The following is a 22,084-nucleotide window of genomic DNA, read 5'->3' on the forward strand; positions in this document are numbered from 1 at the left end:
GGATCTCTGTCACACGTGGAATAGAAAGACACAGAGATGACAGGTGGTAGGAATGAATGACCCTGTATCCGCATTGTCATTTAACAGTTAGTTTATCTGCATCAACCCAAATGGTTGCTCAAGCTCTCATCTTGCCAAGTACTCTTGGCCCAGGTCACTGCAATCTGTTTGCCTTGATCAGCTCTTCTGCTGCCACTCTTAATAGTGCTAGCTAGGCTTCAACAACAGAACCTAACCAGATGACGCCAGAGGACCTCATTTCTGCTGGGTGGTTTTGTTGTGGGCTTTTTCTGGGTTGTTTGTTTATTTGTTTGTTTTGAAACAAAACTGCTGTCTTCTCTGTAAATCATTCAGGATTGTTTTTTTAAATACCATTAAAACTAAAATCACGTGTTTACGGAAACACTACAAATCTGACCAGTTTGGTGCATTCCCTATCATTATTTTCCTCCATGTCCTAGAAAAAAATGTATAGAAATGTATAGAAATTCTGATTCTCCCTTTATACATCCATTGCTTTTCATGCCCCCCAAATAGGAAAAATTTGGTAATTAAAATAGTCAGCAGTATAAGGAACCAGAACTCACTTTTTCTAATCAAAAATTAACAGCTACACTTCTATTTCCTCTTGTTGAAGTCCCACCTATCTGTTAAGGGCTAACTGGGATGAAGTTTTCCCTGACCCCCCAACTTCTACACTCAGAGGATATGATTTTTCTCTTCTCTTAACCTCCATTGTACGTAGACTGTAAGAGGTGCTATAAGAGACATGTAGTTAGTTTCATGTTATAGTTGTTTGTACATTTATCCTTTCCTTCCTAATAACTTATAAGGGTGCTTATTATGGTACTCTGCAGATATTTTATTCAGTAAAAATTTGTGGGTGGATGAAAGGGAGGAAGGGAGCATTTTCTTACCTTTGCCTATATTAATGGCAAATTAATGCCCTGTGTGTAAGCAGTATAGTGGAAGGTGAATTTGCAGGACCAGTTCCTGATTCATTGCTAATGATTGGATTATTACTTAATCAACAGACAGTTTTTGAGAAACCACTGTGTGTAACCCACTGTGATAGACACCTGAGCGGTTCTGTTACAGTTTGTGTAGTTTCTGCTGGTTTGCTCTTTAACGCAAGTTTCACATATCTAATATACTTGGGAGCTTTTCCAACTATTTTCTAACATTATTCACATTTTTATTTGTCGCCCTTTCCCGTATTTTCCAGATAGGCCGGCATTGTCATCAGACTTTCAACCTCGTAGAAAATTTGTCTTAGGGCCCGATTGCATTTCCTAGTGAAGAAGCGAACATAATGCATGGCCAATAAATAAAACCAAGGACATTTTAAAAAATCCTGTTCATTAGCTTTGACATTGAGTCCAAAGATAATCGATGGCAAGGTCTGTGGCAGTTGAGATACTGAATATACTGATTTTATTTTTTCTGTGCCATACTTTTCCAAAATCCCTTGAAATACTCAAGTTATCAATTAGGTAAATACTAGTCATTTAAAATCCCAAGAGGTTGGTTGTACATGTTATGAAGATATCATGTTTATGACAGATAAAAGTAAGCATTGCATATTTTCTACATTTGTAGCTTAACATGGATTAAGTTTTTAATGCCTTGAAGTAATATTATTGTACTATGTGGTTTTACTTTTATCACGTATTTCAGTCTTCTTAAAGTTGCTATAATTGAGTTTGTTTGATAATGTACCTTTATATTACTACGAGACTTGATAGTTTGCAAAATATGAGGTTCATAATAGAGATAGTCAAGTTACTACCAGGCAGGGAGGATAAGAAGAAAGTGAAATATAGAAAAGTGATTTAATCTCACTACTGCGGTTTTGTAAAATATAATTTGTTTTTCCCCAGCACAGCAGAGTTTCATGCTGATAACAAGCTACTGAATTAATAATAATAAATCCATTGCAACTATTGAGACTTTTCCTTTAATAACATAACGAATGCTGAGCATTAAGAAAAAGAAAGGCATTCTTTGTACAGATGTTACCTAGAGCAGATCTACATCCCCAAGCATAGGAAAAATGCCATCATACCCTGAGCAATATCAATGTGAAAATAATTTGTGCATCTCAATTAGAATACTGTATTTTCTACACAAAGGCATGCTGTTTCCTGGAACACATTTGCTTATTTTCCAATTGGAAAGATATTTAGGGGTCTATTTTGTTATCATTACATGTGCTTAACTCCAATTACAGTTAATGGGAGTTGTGTGTCTATAGTCACAGTAGCCTCTGAACTACTTTAACATTATTGCTTTCCATTACCATCCTCGTTAAAATAACTTTCATCTCTTCTGCTGACCTGAACTACCATGGTAATCTGGGTTTCTGTTTTCTTTGCGTGGATTTATTTGCATGTAGTGAAGGATATAGATTACATAACATGGCCTGTTTCTAGTTTTGAAAACATTACGATGTCACTGAGATTAGAATAGGGTTAGAACTATTTAAGTAGAGGTAATTGGTTGGCTTCTAGGCATGCATTTTTGCACTAGCACCCTGTGTATACAATTCTGTTGGAATAAAAGAATTTAATATATTTTATCACCTGTGGTATCTAGTGGAAACCAAATTTGTAAAACATATAAAATATATGAGAAAATAAGGTTTACAAGCTAGAGGCACTACACTTTATCAACAACAAAACTATACATTTAACTCCAATTATTCAAAATTTTGACGAAGCAAAAATAATGAGAATAAGTGTATTATAAAATCTCTAAGTAGAATTGGTGATGCTCTTTTCCTTAGTGCTGGCCTGTGCTGTATTTTCAGAAGAAAAGTGGTTAGCCAGCAGGAAAAAAAAAAAAAAGTGTCAGAAGACAGGGAAAGAGGCTTATTAAGTCTTTAAGAAAATGAAGAACTGAGGAGAACTCTTAAAAACATCGTTAGGGACTTTAGAGTCACTTGACTCATTGGCACTCAGGAAATAGACATCTGCCTAGCCTTACTAGGATAGCCTAGTTAGTACCTATTGGGTTTGTTTGTCAAACTGTATTGTTTTCAAGTTGTTTTGTGATTATAGCATGATGTAGAGTTCTAAAATGTGCCCTAAAAATACATGTTTGAAATGAAAATATAAATTATAGAGGATTATCTCCACTAGGTATTAAAACATATTATGAGACAAATAATGAAATCAGAAGTCATTGGCACAAAAATAGTTGGAAAAATACTTAAGTCAATGGAACAGAAATGTACCCTAGCATAGATAATTTAATATATAAAAAAGAAATATCATAGTGTTTCCCTGGTGGCACAGTGGTTAAGAATCTGCCTGCCAACGCAGGGGACACAGGTTCAAGCCCTGGTCTGGGAAGATCCCACATGCCGTGGAGCAACTAAGCCCGTGTGCCACAACTACCGAGCCCACGCGCCTAGAGCCTGTGCTCCGCAACAAGAGAAGCCACCGCAATGAGAAGCCCGTGCGCCACAATGAGGAGTAGCCCCCCACTTGCCACAACTAGAGAAAGCCCGCGTTCAGCAACAAAGACTCAGCACAGCCAAAAATAAATAAATTAAATAAATAAATGTATATTAACACACACACACACACACACACACACAAATCTTTAAAAAAAACAACAAAAAAAGAAATATCATGAATCAATGTAGAAATTCACGATTATTCAACAGATGATGCTGGAACAACCCATTTCCTCTTTGCAAGGAAAAAAGCAAGCAAGCAAGCAATGGGGAAACTTACCTGACATTGTACAACAAAATAAATTCTAGATCATTTAAATAAGTGTTAGAAAAAATCAAACCTTAAAGGAGAAGAGATATTGGGACTCCCCTGGTGGCGCAGTGGTTAAGAATCTGCCTGCCAATGCAGGGGACACGGGTTCGAGCCCTGGTCCTGGAGGATCCCACATGCCGCGGAGCAACTAAGCCCGTGCGCCACAACTACTGAGCCTGCGCTCTAGAGCCTGCAAGCCACAACTACTGAGCCCGCGTGCCACAACTACTGAAGCCCACGTGCCTAGATCCCGTGCTCCGCAGCAAAGAGAAGCCACCGCAATGAGAAGCCCGCACACCACAATGAAGAGTAACCCCCGCTCACCACAACTAGAGAAAGCCCGCGTACGCAGCAATGAAGACCCAACGCAGCCAAAAATAAATAAATAAATAAATAGATACATTTTAAAAAAAGAAGAAGAGATATAGTTGAATGTTTATCAAATGTCTCTGGCTAGAGAAAGACTTCCTAAGGTTAACAATAAAGGAATGGATCACAGTGTAAAAGATCGATCAATTTATTGGGCAAGGGATATGACCAGCATTTAAAGGAAGAAATATAAATGGATAATAACATATGAAAATTTCCACTTTACTAAGATTTGAAGAAGGGCCAAAAGAATCAGATGCCATTAGTCACTTTTCATATTAGCACATTTTTAAAAAATTAATACCCAACAATAAGACAGACAAATTCATTTACTTACTGCCAATTGGATTTAAATTAATACAAGTATTGTGGAATACAATTGGGACTTAATTTTGCATACTTAACAATGCCACTTCTACACATGATGTATATAATAAGATATAAACTACAAGGATATTCATTGCAAGGCTTTGTATAATAGCAAAAACTTGGAAGCAACCTACATGTCCAACAGTAGAGAAATGGTTAACCAAATTGTGACATATTTTTATAAAAAGAAGAGTATGTGGCCATTAAAAATCATGTTTTCAATATCATGTTTCAGAAGTTTAATGACATGGAAAATTTCTACAATAAAATGTTAAATGAAAAAGTAGAACACCAATTTGAATATATAGTTCGAGCTCACCTGTTTTTTTTTTTTTTTTTTAAAGACATTATTCTGGTAAGTGAAGAGAACGAATCTAGCCAACAAACTGGCTGTCCTCCACCAAGAGGTTAGGCCCAAGCCTAATTCTGTTGCCACTTTCCTTCCAGTCGTTTCTAGTGAGTGAGAAACTGTATCAAGTCAGGATCCCCCAAAGCACAGAAAAAAACATAAACCGTTTTGGAATCATGGGACAGAAGGGAAAAAAGATGTAAGTTCATATGATATGATTTCACTATAACAGTCTAAAATAATTATCTTTCATCAGTGTTTGGCATACAAATAGCTACTCAATAGACATTTCCCAAAGCAACCTAAAGTTTTCTTGGTTTTCTTAGCCTGAGCTGTGCAAACCCCATCCTCTGTTTGCTCTTTTTGCTGGAAACAATGCCTGTCCATTGATGGTCAATCTGCCACACCATCATTTTTGAAGAGTTTTGGAGAAAAGAAAGCTCACAGTAAATTGCAGAGGCTTTCTTTTCCTTTGTTTTCTAGCCAACTAATTATTAAAACGGGATGTTTTGTAGCACAATGTGCAGTATATGCCAGGCACACTTATTTTATGTTACCCTATTGGGAGGGTATAGTTGCATTGTGTTAGGTCAACGTTGATACATCTAACGTGCCTATGAAGCACCAGGAAGGAAACAGTTCTTCCATAGACAACAGATGGATGCCTAGCCTGGGGGGAAATGAATAATGGACATGGTCTTTTTATCACATGTTTTCAATCTCAACTTGACCTACTCATGCAATATACAACACACAGCTCTGTACCTTTGGCATACACTCACTTTATTAGAGGAGTAATTAAACATTCCCAGGTTACATTCCACAGGCTTGAGTCCTTTGGTCTATCTCACACCACGTTTTGTTTAAGCTTTATCTATGATATGCTTATTCCTCAGTTATCTCACTTTGACAAAGTTTTCAGTAGGAAGGAAATTAGCAGTTTAGATTTAGGTATGATCTGAAATTTTGTGACATTCAGGTATTTTATGGATGATGTGCTTTGTACATAGTTGTTGAATAAATGATTGCATGAATGAATTTTAGAGCAATACAATAACAGGTTTAATCTATTCACTCAGGACTCCATTGGGAAGGTTTTGAGATGAATGCCAAATCAATTTATGCTCAGAAAAAGCATAAAGCTTCTTGCTCTTATGACAGTGGAGAAAGGCTTGAAAGTGGTTTGAGCTGGTTAACCTGATATTCACAATGTGCAGAATCATGTCAAAGCTGGACCATGTATTTATATTCTCTTTTTGTGACAGATTGGCATATTGTTTTAGGTTTGGTCACCCCTCCTCCATGGACTGCACATTTTCATGTAACTATTCCCCTCTCTTCAATTTCACACTATGACCAGGTTACTGTCTGTAATGTCAGAATCTTTTCACCTTCACATAGGGCATCAAGCCTTCGGTGACCAAAAAGAATCTGATAGGGTATGTATGCCCAACTATGGTGGATTTAGAGGGTACATCTTGGGATGGACATCTCAGGCTCTACTGTTGCATTAATCCTTGTGTTTACAAACAACAGAATCCCTTAATGAATTCTTAGACCATGAGGATACATTGGACTCTCTAGGATTTCTTATTCACTGTGTTACCTCATGCATTCAGAAAATGGAAACAGAGGAACATTATGACAAATCATGTTCCCCCAACCTCTGATGAAATGTATTTTCCTGTATCTCATTGCACAATATCCCCAACAAGTATACACACATAGCCTGATGCCTCCCCCCATCTTCCTCTCTTTCATTTCCAAAAACACAACAAGGCAAATTGGAAAGGGAAGCCACTACTTATTAACAAAGCACTCCACATCACCTCAGGTAAATACATATTTTTTAAACTATTGACTTTTTGGAGGAGAGACTCCTATGTTTTTCCATCTAAGCTACTCTAGTATCAGCAGTGTTGGGAGAATAAGACTGGGTAGAAAAGTGGATTTGGTTCAGTCTGGGGCTCCTGGAGCTCTCAAATCATATCACATGGGCACCTGCCTCCTTAACCTATGTTTCCAAATAGGAAGTGCAATCACTCTCACAACCACCCAAATTACTCCATCACCCCAACAGCAATAATAACTAGCATTTGCTCTTTTCTCATAAATTTGATGCCAACCATGTGTCCTGACCTTATGAGGGTCAAACCACTGATCTTTTACCCATTAGTATTTAATGCTATAAATATAGAAGTTGTATTTTTAAATATTCAATGATTCTCAATCTCTGCCTCCAAGAAGGCATGAATCCAAGTATGAAAATTGCTATCATTAGATTGCGAGCTATTAGACTGTGAGAAGAGATGAATATTTATATTCATATATATCCATATTATATATACATATAACATATTATCATCCAAATTGCACTTCTACCTGATCCATACAGCTCTAGAGTATAAATATATTTTGTACCTAAAATACTTTTAAAATACATACAGAGAATCGTAAATAAATCACAAAAACCCAGAGCATTCATTGCTGGCATTGTTTCTTTTCTCTTCTTTTTAACATCTTTATTGGAGTATAATTGCTTTACAATGGTGTGTTAATTTCTGCGGTATAACAAAGTGAATCAGCTATATATATACATATATCCCCATATCCCCTCCCTCTTGCATCTCCCCCCCACCCTCCCTATCCCACCCCTCTAGGTGGTCACAAAGCACCAAGCTCATCTCCCCGTGTGATGTAGCTGCTTCCCACTAGCTATCTATTTTACATTTAGTAGTGTATATATGTCAGTGCTACTCTCTCACTTCGTCCCAGCTTACCCTTCCCCCTCCCCGTGTCCTCAAGTCCATTCTTTACGTCTGCGTCTTTATTCCTGTCCTGCCCCTAGGTTCATTAGAACCCTTTTTTTTAGATTCCATATATATGTGTTAGCATACGGTATTTGCTTCTGACTTACTTCACTCTGTATGACAGACTCTAGGTCCATCCACCTCACTACAAATAACTCAATTTCATTCCTTTTTATGGCTGAGTAATATTCCATTGTATATATATGCCACATATTCTTTATCCATTCATCTGTTGATGGACACTTAGGTTGCTTCCATGTCCTGGCTATTGTAGAGCTGCAATGAACATTGTGGTACATGACTCTTTTTGAACTATGGTTTTCTCAGGGTATATGCCCAGTAGTGGGATTGCTGGGTCGTATGGTAGTCCTATTTTTAGTTTTTTAAGGAACCTCCATACTGTTCTCCATAGTGGCTGTATCATTTACATTCCCACCAACAGTGCAAGAGGGTTCCATCTCATCCACATCCTCTCCAGCATTTATTGTTTGTAGATTTTTTGATGATGGCCATTCTGACTGGTGTGAGGTGATACCTCATTGTGGTTTTGATTTGCATTTCTCTAATGATTAGTGATGTTGAGCATCCTTTCATGTGTTTGTTGGCAACCTGTATGTCTTCTTAGGAGAAATGTCTATTTGCTCTTCTGCCCATTTTTGGATTGGGTTGTTTGTTTTTTTGATATTGAGCTGCATGAGCTGCTTGTATATTTTGGAGATTAATCCTTTGTCAGTTGCTTCATTTGCAAATATTTTCTCCCATTCTGAGGGTTGTCTTTTGGTCTTGTTTATGGTCTCCTTGGCTGCGCAAAAGCTTTTAAGTTTCATTAGGTCCCATTTGTTTATTTTTGTCTTTATTTTCATTACTCTAGGAGTTGGGTCAAAAAGGATCTTGCTGTGATTTATGTCATACAGTGTTCTGCCTATGTTTTCCTCTAAGAGTTTGATAGTGTCTGGCCTTACATTTAGGTCTTTAATCCATTTTGAGTTTATTTTTATGTATGGTGCTCAAGAGTGTTCTAATTTCATTCTTTTACATGTAGCTGTCCAGTTTTCCCAGCACCACTTATTGAAGAGGCTGTCTTTTCTGCATTGTATATTCTTGCCTCCTTTATCAAAAATAAGGTGACCATATGTGCATGGTTTTATCTCTGGGCTTTCTATCCTGTTCCATTGATCTATATTTCTGTTTTTGTGCCAATACCATACTGTCTTGATTACTGTAGCTTTGTAGTATAGTCTGAAGTCAGGGAGCCTGATTCCTCCAGCTCCATTTTTCTTTCTCAACACTGCTTTTACTATTTGGGGTCTTTTGTGTTTCCATACAGATTGTGAAATTTTTTGTTCTAGTTCTGTGAAAAATGCCATTGGTAGTTTGATAGAGATTTCATTGAATCTGTACATTGCTTTCGGTAGTATATTTTCACAATGTTGATTCTTCCAATCCAAGAACATGGTATATCTCTTCCTCCATTTGTATCTTTAATTTCTTTCATCAGTGTCTTATAGTTTTCTGCATACAGGTCTTTTGTCTCCTTAGGTAGGTTTATTCCGAGGTATTGCATTCTTTTTGTTGCAATGGTAAATGGGAGTGTTTCCTTAATTTCTCTTTCAGATTTTTCGTCGTTAGTGTATAGGAATGCCAGAGATTTCTGTGCATTAATTTTGTATCCTGCTACTTTACCAAATTCATTGATTAGCTCTGGTAGTTTTCTGGTAACATCTTTAGGATTCTCTATGTATAGTATCGTCATCTGCAAACAGTGGCAGTTTTACGTCTTCTTTTCCAATTTGGATTCATTTTATTTCTTTTTCTTCTCTGATTGCCATGGCTAAAACTTCCAAAACTATGTTGAATAATAGTGGTGAGAGTGGGCAACCTTGCCTTGTTCCTGATCTTAGAGAAAATGGTTTCAGTTTTTCACCATTGAGAATGATGTTGGCTGTGGGTTTGTCGTATATGGCCTTTATTATGTTGAGGAAGTTTCCCTCTATGCCTACTATCTGGAGAGTTTTTATCATAAAAGGGTGTTGAATATTGTCGAAGCTTTTTCTGTATCTACTGAGATGATCATATGGTTTTCATCCTTCAGTTTGTTAATATGGTGTATCACATTGATTGATTTTCGCATATTGAAGAATCCTTTCATTCCTGGGATAAACCCCACTTGATCATGGTGTATGATCCTTTTAATGTGCTGTTGGATTCTGTTTGCTAGGATTTTGTTGGCGATTTTTGCATCTATGTTCATCAATGATATTGGCCTGTAGTTTTCTTTCTTTGTGACATCTTTGTCTGGTTTTGGTATCAGGGTGATGGTGGCCTCGTAGAATGAGTTTGGGAGTGTTCCTCCATCTGCTATATTTTGGAAGAGTTTGAGAAGGATAGGTGTTAGCTCTTCTCTAAATGTTGGATAGAATTCGCCTGTGAAGCCATCTGATCCTGGGCTTTTGTTTGTTGGAAGATTTTTAATCACAGTTTCAATTTCAGTGCTTGTGATTGGTCTGTTTATATTTTCTGTTTCTTCCTGGTTCAGTCTCGGAAGGTTGTGCTTTTTTCAAAATTTGTCCATTTCTTCCAGGTTGTCCATTTTATTGGCATAGAGTTGCTTGTAGTAATCTCTCATAATCCTTTGTATTTCTGCAGTGTCAGTTGTTACTTCTCCTTTTTCATTTCAAATTCTGTTGATTTGAGTCTTCTCCCTTTTTTTCTTGATGAGTCTGGCTAATGGTTTATCAATTTTGTTTATCTTCTCACAGAACCAGCTATTAGTTTTATTGGTCTTTGCCTTTGTTTCTATCGTTTCTTTTTCATGTATTTCTGATGTGATCTTTATGATTTCTTTCCATCTGCTAACTTTGGGGGTTTTTTTGTTCTTCTTTCTCTAATTGCTTCAGGTGTAAGGTTAGGTTGTTTATTTGAGATGTTTCTTCTTTCTTGAGGTAGGATTGTATTGCTATAAACTTTCCTCTTAGAACTGCTTTTGCTGCATCCCGTAGGTTTTGGGTCATCGTGTTTTCATTGGCATTTGTCTCTAGGTATTTTTTGATTTCCTCTTTGATTTCTTCAGTGATCTCTTGGTTATTTAGTAGCGTATTGTTTAGCCTCCATGTGTTTGTATTTTTTACAAATTTTTTCCTGTAACTGATATCTAGTCTCATAGCGTTGTGGTTGGTAAAGGTACTTGATACGATTTCAGTTTTCTTAAATTTACCAAGGCTTGATTTGTGACCCAAGATATGATCTATCCTGAAGAATGCTCCATGAGTACTTGAGAAGAAAGTGCATTCTGTTGTTTTTGGATGGAATGTCCTATAAATATCAATGAAGTCCCTCTTGTTTAATGTGTCATTTAAAGCTTGTCTTTCCTTATTTATTTCATTTTGGATGATCTGTCCATTGGTGAAAGTGGGGTGTTAAAGTCCCCTACTATGATTGTGTTACTGTCAATTTCCCCTTTTATGACTGTTAACATTTGCCTTATGTATTGTGGTGCTCCTGTGTTGGGTGCATAAATATTTACAATTGTTGTATCTTCTTCTTGGATTGATCCCTTGATCATTATGTAGTGTCCTTCTTTGTCTCTTGTAATAGTCTTTATTTTAAAGTCTATTTTCTCTGGTATGAGAATTGCTACTCCAGCTTTCTCTGATTTCCATTTGCATGGAATATCTTTTTCCGTCCCCTCACTTTCAGTCTGTATGTGTCCCTAGGTCTGAAGTGGGTCTCTTGTAGACAGCGTATATACGGGTCTTGTTTTTGTATCCATTCTGCCAGTCTATGTCTTTTGGTTGGAGCATTTAATCCATTTTCATTTAAGGTAATTATCGATATGTATGTTCCTATTACCATTTTCTTAATTGTTTTGGGTTTGTTTTTGTAGGCCTTTTCCTCCTCTTGTGTTTCCTGCTTAGAAAAGTTCCTTTAGCATTTGTTGTAAATCTGGTTTGGTGGTGCTGTATTCTCTTAACTTTTGCTTGTCTGTAAGGTTTTTAATTTCTCCATCAAACCTGAATGAGATCCTTGCTGAATAGAGTAATCTTGGTTGTAGTTTTTTTCCCTTTCTTCACTTTAAATATGTCCTGCCACTTCCTTCTGGCTTGCAGAGTTTGAGCTGAAAGATCAGCTCTTAACCTTGTGGGGATTCTCTTTTATGTTATTTGTTGCTTTTCCCCTGCTGCTTTTAATATTTTTTCTTTGTATTTAATTTTTGATAGTTTGATTAATATGTGTCTTGACCTGTTTCTACTTGGATTTATCCTGTATGGGACTCTCTGTGCTTCCTGGACTTGATTGACTATTTCCTTTCCCATGTTAGGGAAGTTTTCAACTATAATCTCTTCAAATATTTTCTCAGTCCCTTTCTTTTTCTCTCTTCTTCTGAGACCCCTTTAAGTTGAATGTTGGTGCGTTTAATGTTGTCCCAGAGGTCTCTGAGACCCGTCCTCAATCTTTTCATTCTTTTTTCTTTATTATGCTCTGTGGTATTTCCACTATTTTATCTTCCAGGTCACTTATCCGTTCTTCTGCGTCAGTCATTCTGCTATTGATTCCTTCTAGAGAATTTTTAATTTCATTTATTGTGTTGTTCATCATTGTTTGTTTGGTCTTTAGTTCTTCTAGGTCCTTGTTAAACGCTTCTTTTATTTTCTCCATTCTATTTCCAAGGTTTTGGATCATCTTTACTACCCTTGCTATGAATTCTTTTTCAGGCAGACTGCCTATTTCATCTTCATTTGTTTGCTCTGGTGGGTTTTTACCTTGCTCCTTCATCTGCTGTGTGTTTCTCTGTCTTCTCATTTTGTTTAGCTTACTGTGTTTGGGGTCTCCTTTGTGCAGGCTGCAGGTTTGTAGTTCCCATTGTTTTTGGTGTCTGCCCTCAGTGGGTGAGGTTGGTTCAGTGGGTTGTGTAGGCTTCCTGGTGGAGGGGACTGGTACCTGTGTTCTGGTGGGTGGGGCTGGATCTTGTGTTTCTGGCGAGCAGGGCCGCATCCCATGGTGTGTTTTGGGGTGTTTGTGAACTTAGTATGACTTTAGGCAGCCTCTCTGCTAATGGGTGGGGTTGTGTTCCTGTCTTGCTAGTTCTTTGGCATGGGGCATCCAGCACTGGAGCTTGCTGGCCATTGGGTGGAGGTGGGTCTTAGCATTGAGGCGGAGTTCTCTGGGAGTGCTCTCGCTGATTGATATTATGGGAGGCCAGGAGGTTTCTGGTGTCCAATGTCCTGAACTCGGCTCTGCCACCTCAGAGGCTCAGGCCTGACACCAGGCCAGAGCACCGAGACCCTGTCAGCCACACAGCTTGGAAGAAAAAGGGAAAAAAAAAGAAAGAAAAAGAAAGAAACATTAAAAATAATTTTAAAATTCTTTTAATTATTAAAATAAAAAAAGAAAAGAGCAACCAAACCAATAAACAAATCCACCAATGATAACAAGCACTAAAAACTAAACTAAGATAAACATTAAAAAGCAGAAACAAATCAGTCACAGACTGCAAACCCCAAGTCTACAGTTGCTCCCGAAGTCCACTGCCTCAATTTTGGGACAATTCATTGTCTATTCAGGTATTCCACATATGCAAGTACATCACGTTGATTATGGGGATTTAATCTGCTGCCTCTGAGACTGCCTGGAGAAATTTCCCTTTCTGTTCTTTGTTCACACAGCTCCTGGGGTTCAGCTTTGGTTTTGGCCCCATCTCTGCATGTACATTGCCCTCAGGCATCTGTTCCCTGCCCAGACAGGAGGGGGTTAAAGCAGCAGCTGATGAGGGTGCTCTTGCTCATTCAGACCAGGGAGAGGGAGGGGTACGGTAGTCATAATTGGAATGTGGGGCGAGCCTGCAGCGACAGAGGCTGCCGTGACTTTGTAAAAGCCTGAGGCGTGCCGTGTGTTCTTCCAGGGAAGTTGTCCCTGGATCACGGAACCCTGACATTGGCGGGCTGCACAGGCTCCTGGGGTGGGGGTGTGTGGATAGTGACTTGTGCTTGACACAGGCTTCTTGGTGGCAGCAGCAGGAGCCTTAGCGTTTCATGCCCGTCTCTGGTGTCCGCGCTGATAGCCGCACGGCCATGGCTCGCGCCTGTCTTTGAAGCTCATTTAGGTGGTGTTCTGAATCTCCTCTCCTCGCGTACCGCAAAACAATGATTTCTTGCCTCTTAGGCAGTTCCATACTTTTTCCCAGATTCCCTCCCAGTTAGATGTGGTGCACTAGCCTCCTTCAGGCTGTGTTCACGCAGCCAGCCCCAGTCCTCTCCCTGGGGGTCTCACCTCCGAAGCCCAAGCCTCAGCTCCCAGACCCCACCCTCCCTGGTGGGTGAGCAGACAAGTCTCTCAGGCCGGTGAGTGATCATTGGCAGTGATCCTCTGTGCGGGAGTCTCTCCGCTTTGCCCTCTGCACCCCTGTTGCTGCGCTCTCCTCCATGGCTCCGAAGCTTCCTCCCCACCCACCCCCCGTCCTCGCCAGTGAAGGGTCTTCCTAGTGTGTGGAAACTGTTCCTCCTTCACAGCTCCCTCCCAGATGTGCAGGTCCCGTCCCTATTCTTTTGTCTCTGTTTTTTCTTTTTTCTTTTGCCCTACCCAGGTACGTGGGGAGTTTCTTGCCTTTGGGGAAGTCTGAGGTCTTCTGCCAGCGTTCAGTAGGTGTTCTGTAGGAGTTGTTCCACATTGTAGATGTATTTTTGATGTATTTGTGGGGAGGAAGGTGATCTCCACGTCTTACTCCTACGCCATCTTGAAGGTCCCCCACTGCCATTGTTTCTAGTGTCATTTTCTCATAAACAATGTTGGAGGTTGACATTTCGAAAATACAAGTGTTGGCCTTTCAGGATTGCTTCTACTTATAATTATCTCATATACATAGGTACCAATTAGGTACCAAAAAAATTTAAAGAGAGAGAGACAAAGAGAAGGAAGGGAGGGAGAGAGGGAGAGGGAGAGAGGAAGGGACGAAATATAGAATAATTCTCTTTTGTGTATGCCAAGAGCTGGATTTGGGCCGTCAACCAGTGTTTATCCTGCCTTCCAAAAGTTTCAGTGTCCGTTCCCCAGTTCATTTTTGACTTGAAAGTTTATTTTCTCACACCAGATGCTACCAAGAAAGTTGCAGGTTGATGTGAATCCTGTCATCACTTCATTTACTGCTGCAAGGCTAGGTTTTTGTATGTGGTATGTCGCTTGAATCCAGTGGGCAGTAGTGGTGGTATGGGGTACCAATAGCATTCCTGGAGTGAGTGGTAATGCCAGCTGACCTTAGTGTGTAGGACCACCAAGGCACAAGCCTTTTTTTCTGAGCTGGGACAATCCTCTGTGAATGGTACCATCATTCTCACATCTGATAGCTTTAACACTGAATACTTAAATGCTAGCGATGCAATGGTAGCCATCATATTATAATCTAATTTGTAAATGTCTTCTAAGAAGTCCCAAACCAATCTGTATGCAAACCAGTGACATCTAAGTAATAAGCCCTTTATCTAGGAATGTTATCTTTACATTTTTAGCTGAATTGTGATCCATATCACAAACTAAATAATGGATTTTTTAATGGTATCTTTAAAAGGATGCCCAAATAATCCATCACTCAGATATATCTCTGAATAGAGAAAATATCTCTTTCTTTCTCACCTCTCAGTGATATTATTGCATTATAAGGCACTTTGAGCTTATGGCTGGTTGGTTCAGTGCACTCATTCTGTGGTGTTAATGAGGCCAAGGTTATGGAGGCCAGTTAGCTTTTACTCTGTGTACTGACCATAGACTACCCGGAATCACTCAAGAAACACTAGCACAGATGAGAAAGATCCCATGGCAAAACCTCAACATTTCTCACGGTCCATCCTCCCCATGGGACAGGCAGAACGTGTTCCTTGGGTATGATCTTAGGGAGGAAATGAGTAGGAGCCTGGGAGGCCCCAACATCTACCTCTGAACAAAGCAGGCCTGACATTTAGGCGTTAACTTTGCATTATAATCCCCTGTCATACCATTGATTTGCTGTGTAACCTTCATCACTAAAGCAGAGATAATAGGATAGAATGAAATGCGCTTACCTCCCGGGGATGTTGTGTGAATTAGCAAATTAACGAGTGTAAGTAAGTGCTGGTAGTTGTCATTATTTCTAGGGACCTAGTCTCATTCTAAATAGAGAATCTAAGTGCATTATGCTTTTGTCAGAAAGGGATTTTCACCGACATCAGTTGCATTTAAGCTGAGCATAAAACAGAGGTGATAATAACATAGTAGTGATCATCACAATGCAGAGTTGTAAACCTTTTTCCTATTAAAGCTAAAACTATTTTCAGCAACTTTCAATGCTTTTAAACTTTGCTTTCCAAGCTTTGTGCCAACAGTTCTCTCTACAGTGATTATTTTTCCTGTGACGGGTGAGGGGAATGGGACCTATTCATTATTCAGTCCCATAATGACTATATAATGTATTGAATTTGTTTACATCACATAATCAGGCAAAGACTTGGTAGTTGATTTGATTGCCATATATTGCAATCATTGTAAAAAATAAAAACTCTTTTTTGCTCTGCCCACGCTGGTGTGCTCTAGAGATAGCCAACATACAGATTGAAAACTCATGGGGAATTGAAGTGCTTTCCAACAAAAGGCACTGTACATAGAGCCTTTCAATTTAACATCTTTACCAAGGAATTTTGTTGTCGCCTGCTATTTCCAAGGGGACTGTGCTTGAGCGAATTCTTCCATTTCTTTTATCACTCTGACTTCACTTACCAAGAAAAGTCATTTAATGCTGATTGCAAACTCTTGAACTCAGCCTGGGAGCTGCAGCATGAACTCCTCAGATCTTGGCTCCTTGTTACTTATTTACATATTCATTTGAAGTGATTTTTCAGGACTGTTTGAAAACCTCTCTCAACCTGACATCACGTAACAGCTGGGATCTAAAGCTCACCATGTTTTTGGTTCTTTTTCTCTTTGTCTTACAGATAACAGACGAGTACCTTTGGAAAGGTCACGCTCTCGCCACAATGGAGCTATCTCATCTAAGTGATTCCTGATGCCAAAGAATATGAAAATACTTCTTAAGTAAACAAAATCATACATTTTGGGAAGAACAAAACATGCACTCAAGGGATGGAGAGGAAATAAGTACATTTCTGCAAAGATCAAGCTAAGCTGGATGCAATAGCGTGCATATGTAAAGCTATTGCAAGACTCCTCCCACAATTATACTAATATGAACACAATTAATTACCAGAATTATAAAACATGCGTTCCCTTTTAGTGTAAAGATGTGTATTATTTGTTACTGTGTGTGGCCTGACCGTGATGATGAAAAGTGTAAGAAATTGAAGAGTTCCAAAGACTTTCAAAACCATTCATTCAGTCTGTCAAAAATGTATAATATTACTCAAATTTGAAGTCACCCCCCCCAAAAAAAAAAGAAAAGAGAAGAAAAAGAATAGAAGTAGTCAGTGTCTACTTCTGATTCCTGTTATATAGAAAAGGAAAAGGCCAGTGAAAATGTGCGTGTTAATGGTTTGGAAAGGCACTGATATTGCACACTCTATAAAAGAAGCCATTTTTTTGGAAACTCAGAAAAAGTACTGCTTCACCCCCCCGTCAAGTTACTTAGAATCTTATCTCAAGTGAAAGTTGATGGATTCATCTGCTTCGGCTGAAATTAAACTTATCATTAATCTAGAGTTTCAGCATGATATTGCAGGCACTTATCATTGCTAAAAATAAGCCAAAAAGTTTAACAGAAGCAGTTAGAGAAAGTGATTTAAACTTTATTTAAAGAGGTATTTTCTAATTATGCACATATATCTACTTTATACATATACTTTATATGGCTGTTTTTGAGAAAAACCTCACATTGTAATGTTTATGCTAGGGCTGAACCTGCAAATTCTGTTACCTTTATTCAGATTTTTAAAGGTAAATACTGCTCTCTATTCTCCATGGTTTATTTCTTCTCTCTATTGCTTCTTTCTCCCACAACCCCCTTGAAGGCAGGGAATAGAGTTCTAGGAGACCTGAGGGGAAAAAGATTCCCCTCCGCAGGAGGCAGCAGAAAACTGTCCGAAAGGTCAGTTGTTTTATCTGCCTTTCTACTCCCCTTTCCAGTTCCACCATGGTGATCTGAAGAAGAAAAAGAAATTATATGTATGTATCTGTATATATGTGTATATATTTATATCTCCTGCTACAATAATTCCACATCCCAGTGACTAAGTGAACTTCTCAATCATCATCATACTTATTTACCTTATAGTAACAAATTCAAATGATGCTGCCAAAACAACTCTAGGAGGAAAAAACAGGCTCTACATTTTTCTTAAATAGATGAGGGAGAAAAAGTTATACTTAACTAACTGTCTATTATTTTTTAAAATGCATTGTAATAATGTGGTACAACTTCTCTGGACTAATCCATGCAGATGATTGTGATTATTGTAAAAGATTTCTTATATGTATATTTCTTATAAAGAAAATCCTATTTCTACTTCCTCCAAAGCACATTATAGACATTCAGAAAGAACAAGTGACTGGCTTGGCAAGTCACTCCCTGAGATAATATAACCAAGTGACCAATAGCTCACAGTTTCCTTTTTATAGATGTACAGTGATTCAAACTGCTGCCTTTTCCTCCAGTACATTCTTACTTGGGTCTTATCCTTTACAAAGCTCTGAAGCTGCTACAATAGAGAAATCAAAAGCAGTAACAGGATCTGAGATTTTACAATTTTATCCTATCTATCTATCTTAAGACACACACATATGCACACACACAAACAAGTTTAAGGGACATATCAATTTCACACACTGTTTTTTTAACAATAACAACAACAACAAAGATTTAGGTTCTACTAATTTATGTAAATACTTAATGTACGTATTTTTAACTTCACAAAGTCTTTTCTGAAATCTTCATGGTATGGTTTCTTTGAGTCTTTTGATAGCTTTTCAGACTGTAGGAAAATGATATTTTGAAATATTCACCCTGACTAATATTTAGGGGCATTTGCCATATTATCAGGCTGGTCAAGGTGGACATACTGATGCATATCATCACCTTTTCCAGATGTGAACTTGCCTTATTTTTTAGTTTGTGGGAAAAAAAAGTACTATTATTGATAAATTATATATTTGTATTTAGAATAATTCCACATGCGTTTCACAAACATTATGAGACCGTTCAGGGTCTTTCACGAAGTTCTGATAACTCAATTAAAGGGTTTGCTTCCCAGATTTATAATGGTCCTGCTCTAGCCATTTGCAGTTTTGTCTTAGATTGAAAATTATCACCAGAAAAAAGAACATAGTGACATTTTTAGTATAGAACCAAATTATACTAAAGTCTTTTGTTGGGTTTATTACTGCCACACGTGAGAAGCACCAATTTATGCAGATTTTCTTCAGAATGTTTTTTATAAGAAGTGCAAAACCCTTTAAAATGTTTACTAGTTGTATTAGTTTCCTTTGGCTGCTATAACAAATTACTACAAACTTGGTGACCTAACATATCAGAAATTTATTCTTTCATGGTTGTGGTGGCCAGATGTCCAAAATCAAGGGCCATGCTCCCTCCAGAGGCTCTAGAAGAAACTCTTCCCTTGCCTCTTCCAGTTTCGGGTAGCTATTGGCATTCTTTGGGTTATGGCCACATCTCTCTCTGCTCTGTCTTCACATCACCTTCTCCTCTGTGCATTTAATCTCCCTATGCCTCTCTCTTACAAGGACACTTTTGTTGGAATTTAGGGCCCACCTAGATAATCCAGGATAATTTCATGTGAAGACCCTAAACTTAATTACATCTGTAAGACCCTTTTTCCAAAAACGTAACATTCATAGGTTCTGGGGATTAGGATGTGGACATATCTTTTTGGAGGTGACCTTTAGCCCATGACAGTCTGCCCTCTGGACACCCAAATTTATGTCTGTCCCATGTGCAAAGTATATTCACCCTATCCCAACATTCCCAAAAGTCTCAACCCTAAGTCTAAAATCTCATCCAAACATCTTCAGTTCAAAAGTCCCAAATCTCACCTAGATCATCTAAATCAGCTATAGGTGAAAACCCTGGGACAAAATTCCTTTGCGTCTGTGAATCAGTGAAACAAGACATCAACAGGGCCCCTGCTTCCAGAATACAGTGGTGGGACAGGCATATGATAATAGTTATAGACATTCCTATTCCAAAAGGGAGAAAATGGAACAAACATAGAAAGGAGTCACCTGTCCTGATGATTTTCAGAATTTGGCCAGGCAGAATCCCCTTAGGTTTCAAGGCTTGACAATAATCCTCCTTGTCTCAGGGCTACACCCTTTAGGCCTGCAGCTCTGGCCTCTTGGCCCATGGATCAAGTCTCTGCCTCTGTGCCCACGGCTTGTACTTCTGCCTCTAAACCTGCAGCTCTGCCCTAGGGTTGATCTTTTCTATCGAAGGGTATCACCTCTTTGCAGCTTTATCAGCCTACTTCCTGCCTGTAAAGTTTTGGTAGTCTGACCACCTTCTCTCATTTTGTCCTGTCTCTGTCCCTTTCAGGCCAAGCTGGAACTGTTTCTGCTGGTGTAACTTTCTCAAAAACTTCGTGGGCTCCCCATGTATATCATATTGATTTACTAGTGAGACAAGAGAGTCCTCACAGATCTTTTTGCCAGATAACACCACCTCTGTTCCTGGCTTCTACTGAGATGATTGAGCGGATCAGTGAGTCAATGCCTAATCTCTACAGCACTAGCCAAAGGTTATCCAGCCTTGGCTTTATCTCCAGCGCACACTATCCTAACAGTGAATCTTCATTTTAGCATCTTTTGCAATCTGAATAGGCTCAGAATTTCCTGAATCATCAAGTGCTGGGTCCCTTCTGCTTAACAGTTCTTTCTTCAATTTATCCCTTTCCTCTTATATTTTACTCTAAGCTCAAGAAAAAACTAGGCCATACCTCCAATGCTTTGCTCTCAAATTTCCTCAGCTAAATATCCGAATTCATCACTTACAGATCTACTTTCCACACAACAGTTGGAGACAATTTGGATAAGCTTTTTGCCGCTATATAGCAAGGATCACCTTTCCTCTAGTTTTCAATAAAATGTTCCTCAGTTCCTTCTGAGCCCTCTTGAGACGCGCCTTTAACATTCCTATTCTTCCCGACAGTTTGTTTAAGGCAGTCCATGCTTTTTCTATATCACATACGTCAAAATTCTTCCAGCCTCTACACATGATCTAATTCCAAAGCCACTTCTACATTTTTAGGTATTTGTTACAGCAGTCCCTGACTTCCTGGTACCAAAATCTGTAGTTTGTTGCTGTGGTTGCTGTAACAGAGTACTCCAAACATGTTCACTTAAAACAACAGGCATTCATTCCCTTACTGTTTCGGAGGCCAGAAGTGGTAAATTGAGGTATTAGCAGGGCTGTACTCCCTCTGGAGGCTCTAGGAGAAAACCTGTTCCTTGCCTCTCCCAGTTTCTTGTGACTGTCATCATTCCTCGGCTTGTGGCCAAATCTCTGTCTGCTCTGTCTTCATATCACCTTTCCCTCTGTATGTCTAGTCTACCTCTGCCTCCCGCTTATAAAGACACTTGTGAAGGCATTTAAGGCCCACCGGTTTATCCGTGATAATCTCCTCATTTCAAGATCCTTAACTTAATTACATCTGTGAAGACCCTTTTCCCAACTAAGTTAACGTCACGGGTTCTGAGAATTAGGACATGGACGTATCTTTGGGGAGCCACCTTTCAGCTCACGACACTAGTCATTGCACATAAATGTACTTTTCACATTTTGAAATGCATCCTTGGTGCTCAAGCCAAATTCACGGTTGTCACTAAGAGCTATTGTATGCACAGGCTACTGCATGCTTTGATGTTAAATGGCTGAACAGGCTATTCTAAAATTCAGTTGATACTTTTGTTACTGTGGCCAATTAGCTTGAAAAAATAATTGGTTCCAACTTTGAGCTCTGGTGTATCTTCTCTGCCCCTTTTATGGAGTCTTTGACCAAATGTTTTCTATGATTAATAATGTAGGTATAAAACTACCTCTGATACAGAAGCTTTCTTTACAAGTTTATTTTAGCTATTGTGAATCCCTCAGCTGAAAGGAGAGGTGACAGCAAAACCTGTTTGAATGGATATTGAGGGAGATTGTGCCCATACCAAGACACTCAGAAGAAGTATTTCAGTAGCAGTAGAACTGTGGATTCATGTTCTCATTTTGCCTCGGCATAAACACCTGTCTCTGCAGGACCAAGAATGACTTGCAATCTATCTGTAATGCATACTTACTTATTCAATAAAGTTAAGGTTACATTAAATGTTGTGCTGCCTATGATAATTAATACTAAGGATGGGTGAAAAGGCACAAACTGAAGAAGTATAAAGATGGAATGTAAGAACATTCTGGAAGGAGAAGCTTCAACTTAACAGAAGTACAA

At 38.7% G+C, this 22,084-nt stretch overlaps 1 protein-coding gene across 4 annotated transcripts in view; it reads left to right on the top strand.

Moving 5' to 3' along the window:
• Positions 1-17,596, top strand: part of DIAPH2 (diaphanous related formin 2) — an 868,194-nt gene extending 850,598 nt beyond the window's left edge. For all 4 annotated transcript variants that reach the window (XM_057538261.1, XM_057538259.1, XM_057538260.1 and 1 more), the window contains one exon: positions 16,625-17,596. Coding sequence is in view for 3 of the 4 variants with exons in the window: in XM_057538259.1 (XP_057394242.1) it covers positions 16,625-16,689 (65 nt within the window). In the remaining variant the exon portion in view is untranslated. The remainder of the gene's footprint in view (positions 1-16,624) is intronic.
• The last annotated feature ends 4,488 nt before the right edge of the window (positions 17,597-22,084 follow it).

Source organism: Balaenoptera acutorostrata, chromosome X, assembly GCF_949987535.1.
Source record: "Balaenoptera acutorostrata chromosome X, mBalAcu1.1, whole genome shotgun sequence".
Lineage (NCBI taxonomy): Eukaryota > Metazoa > Chordata > Mammalia > Artiodactyla > Balaenopteridae > Balaenoptera > Balaenoptera acutorostrata.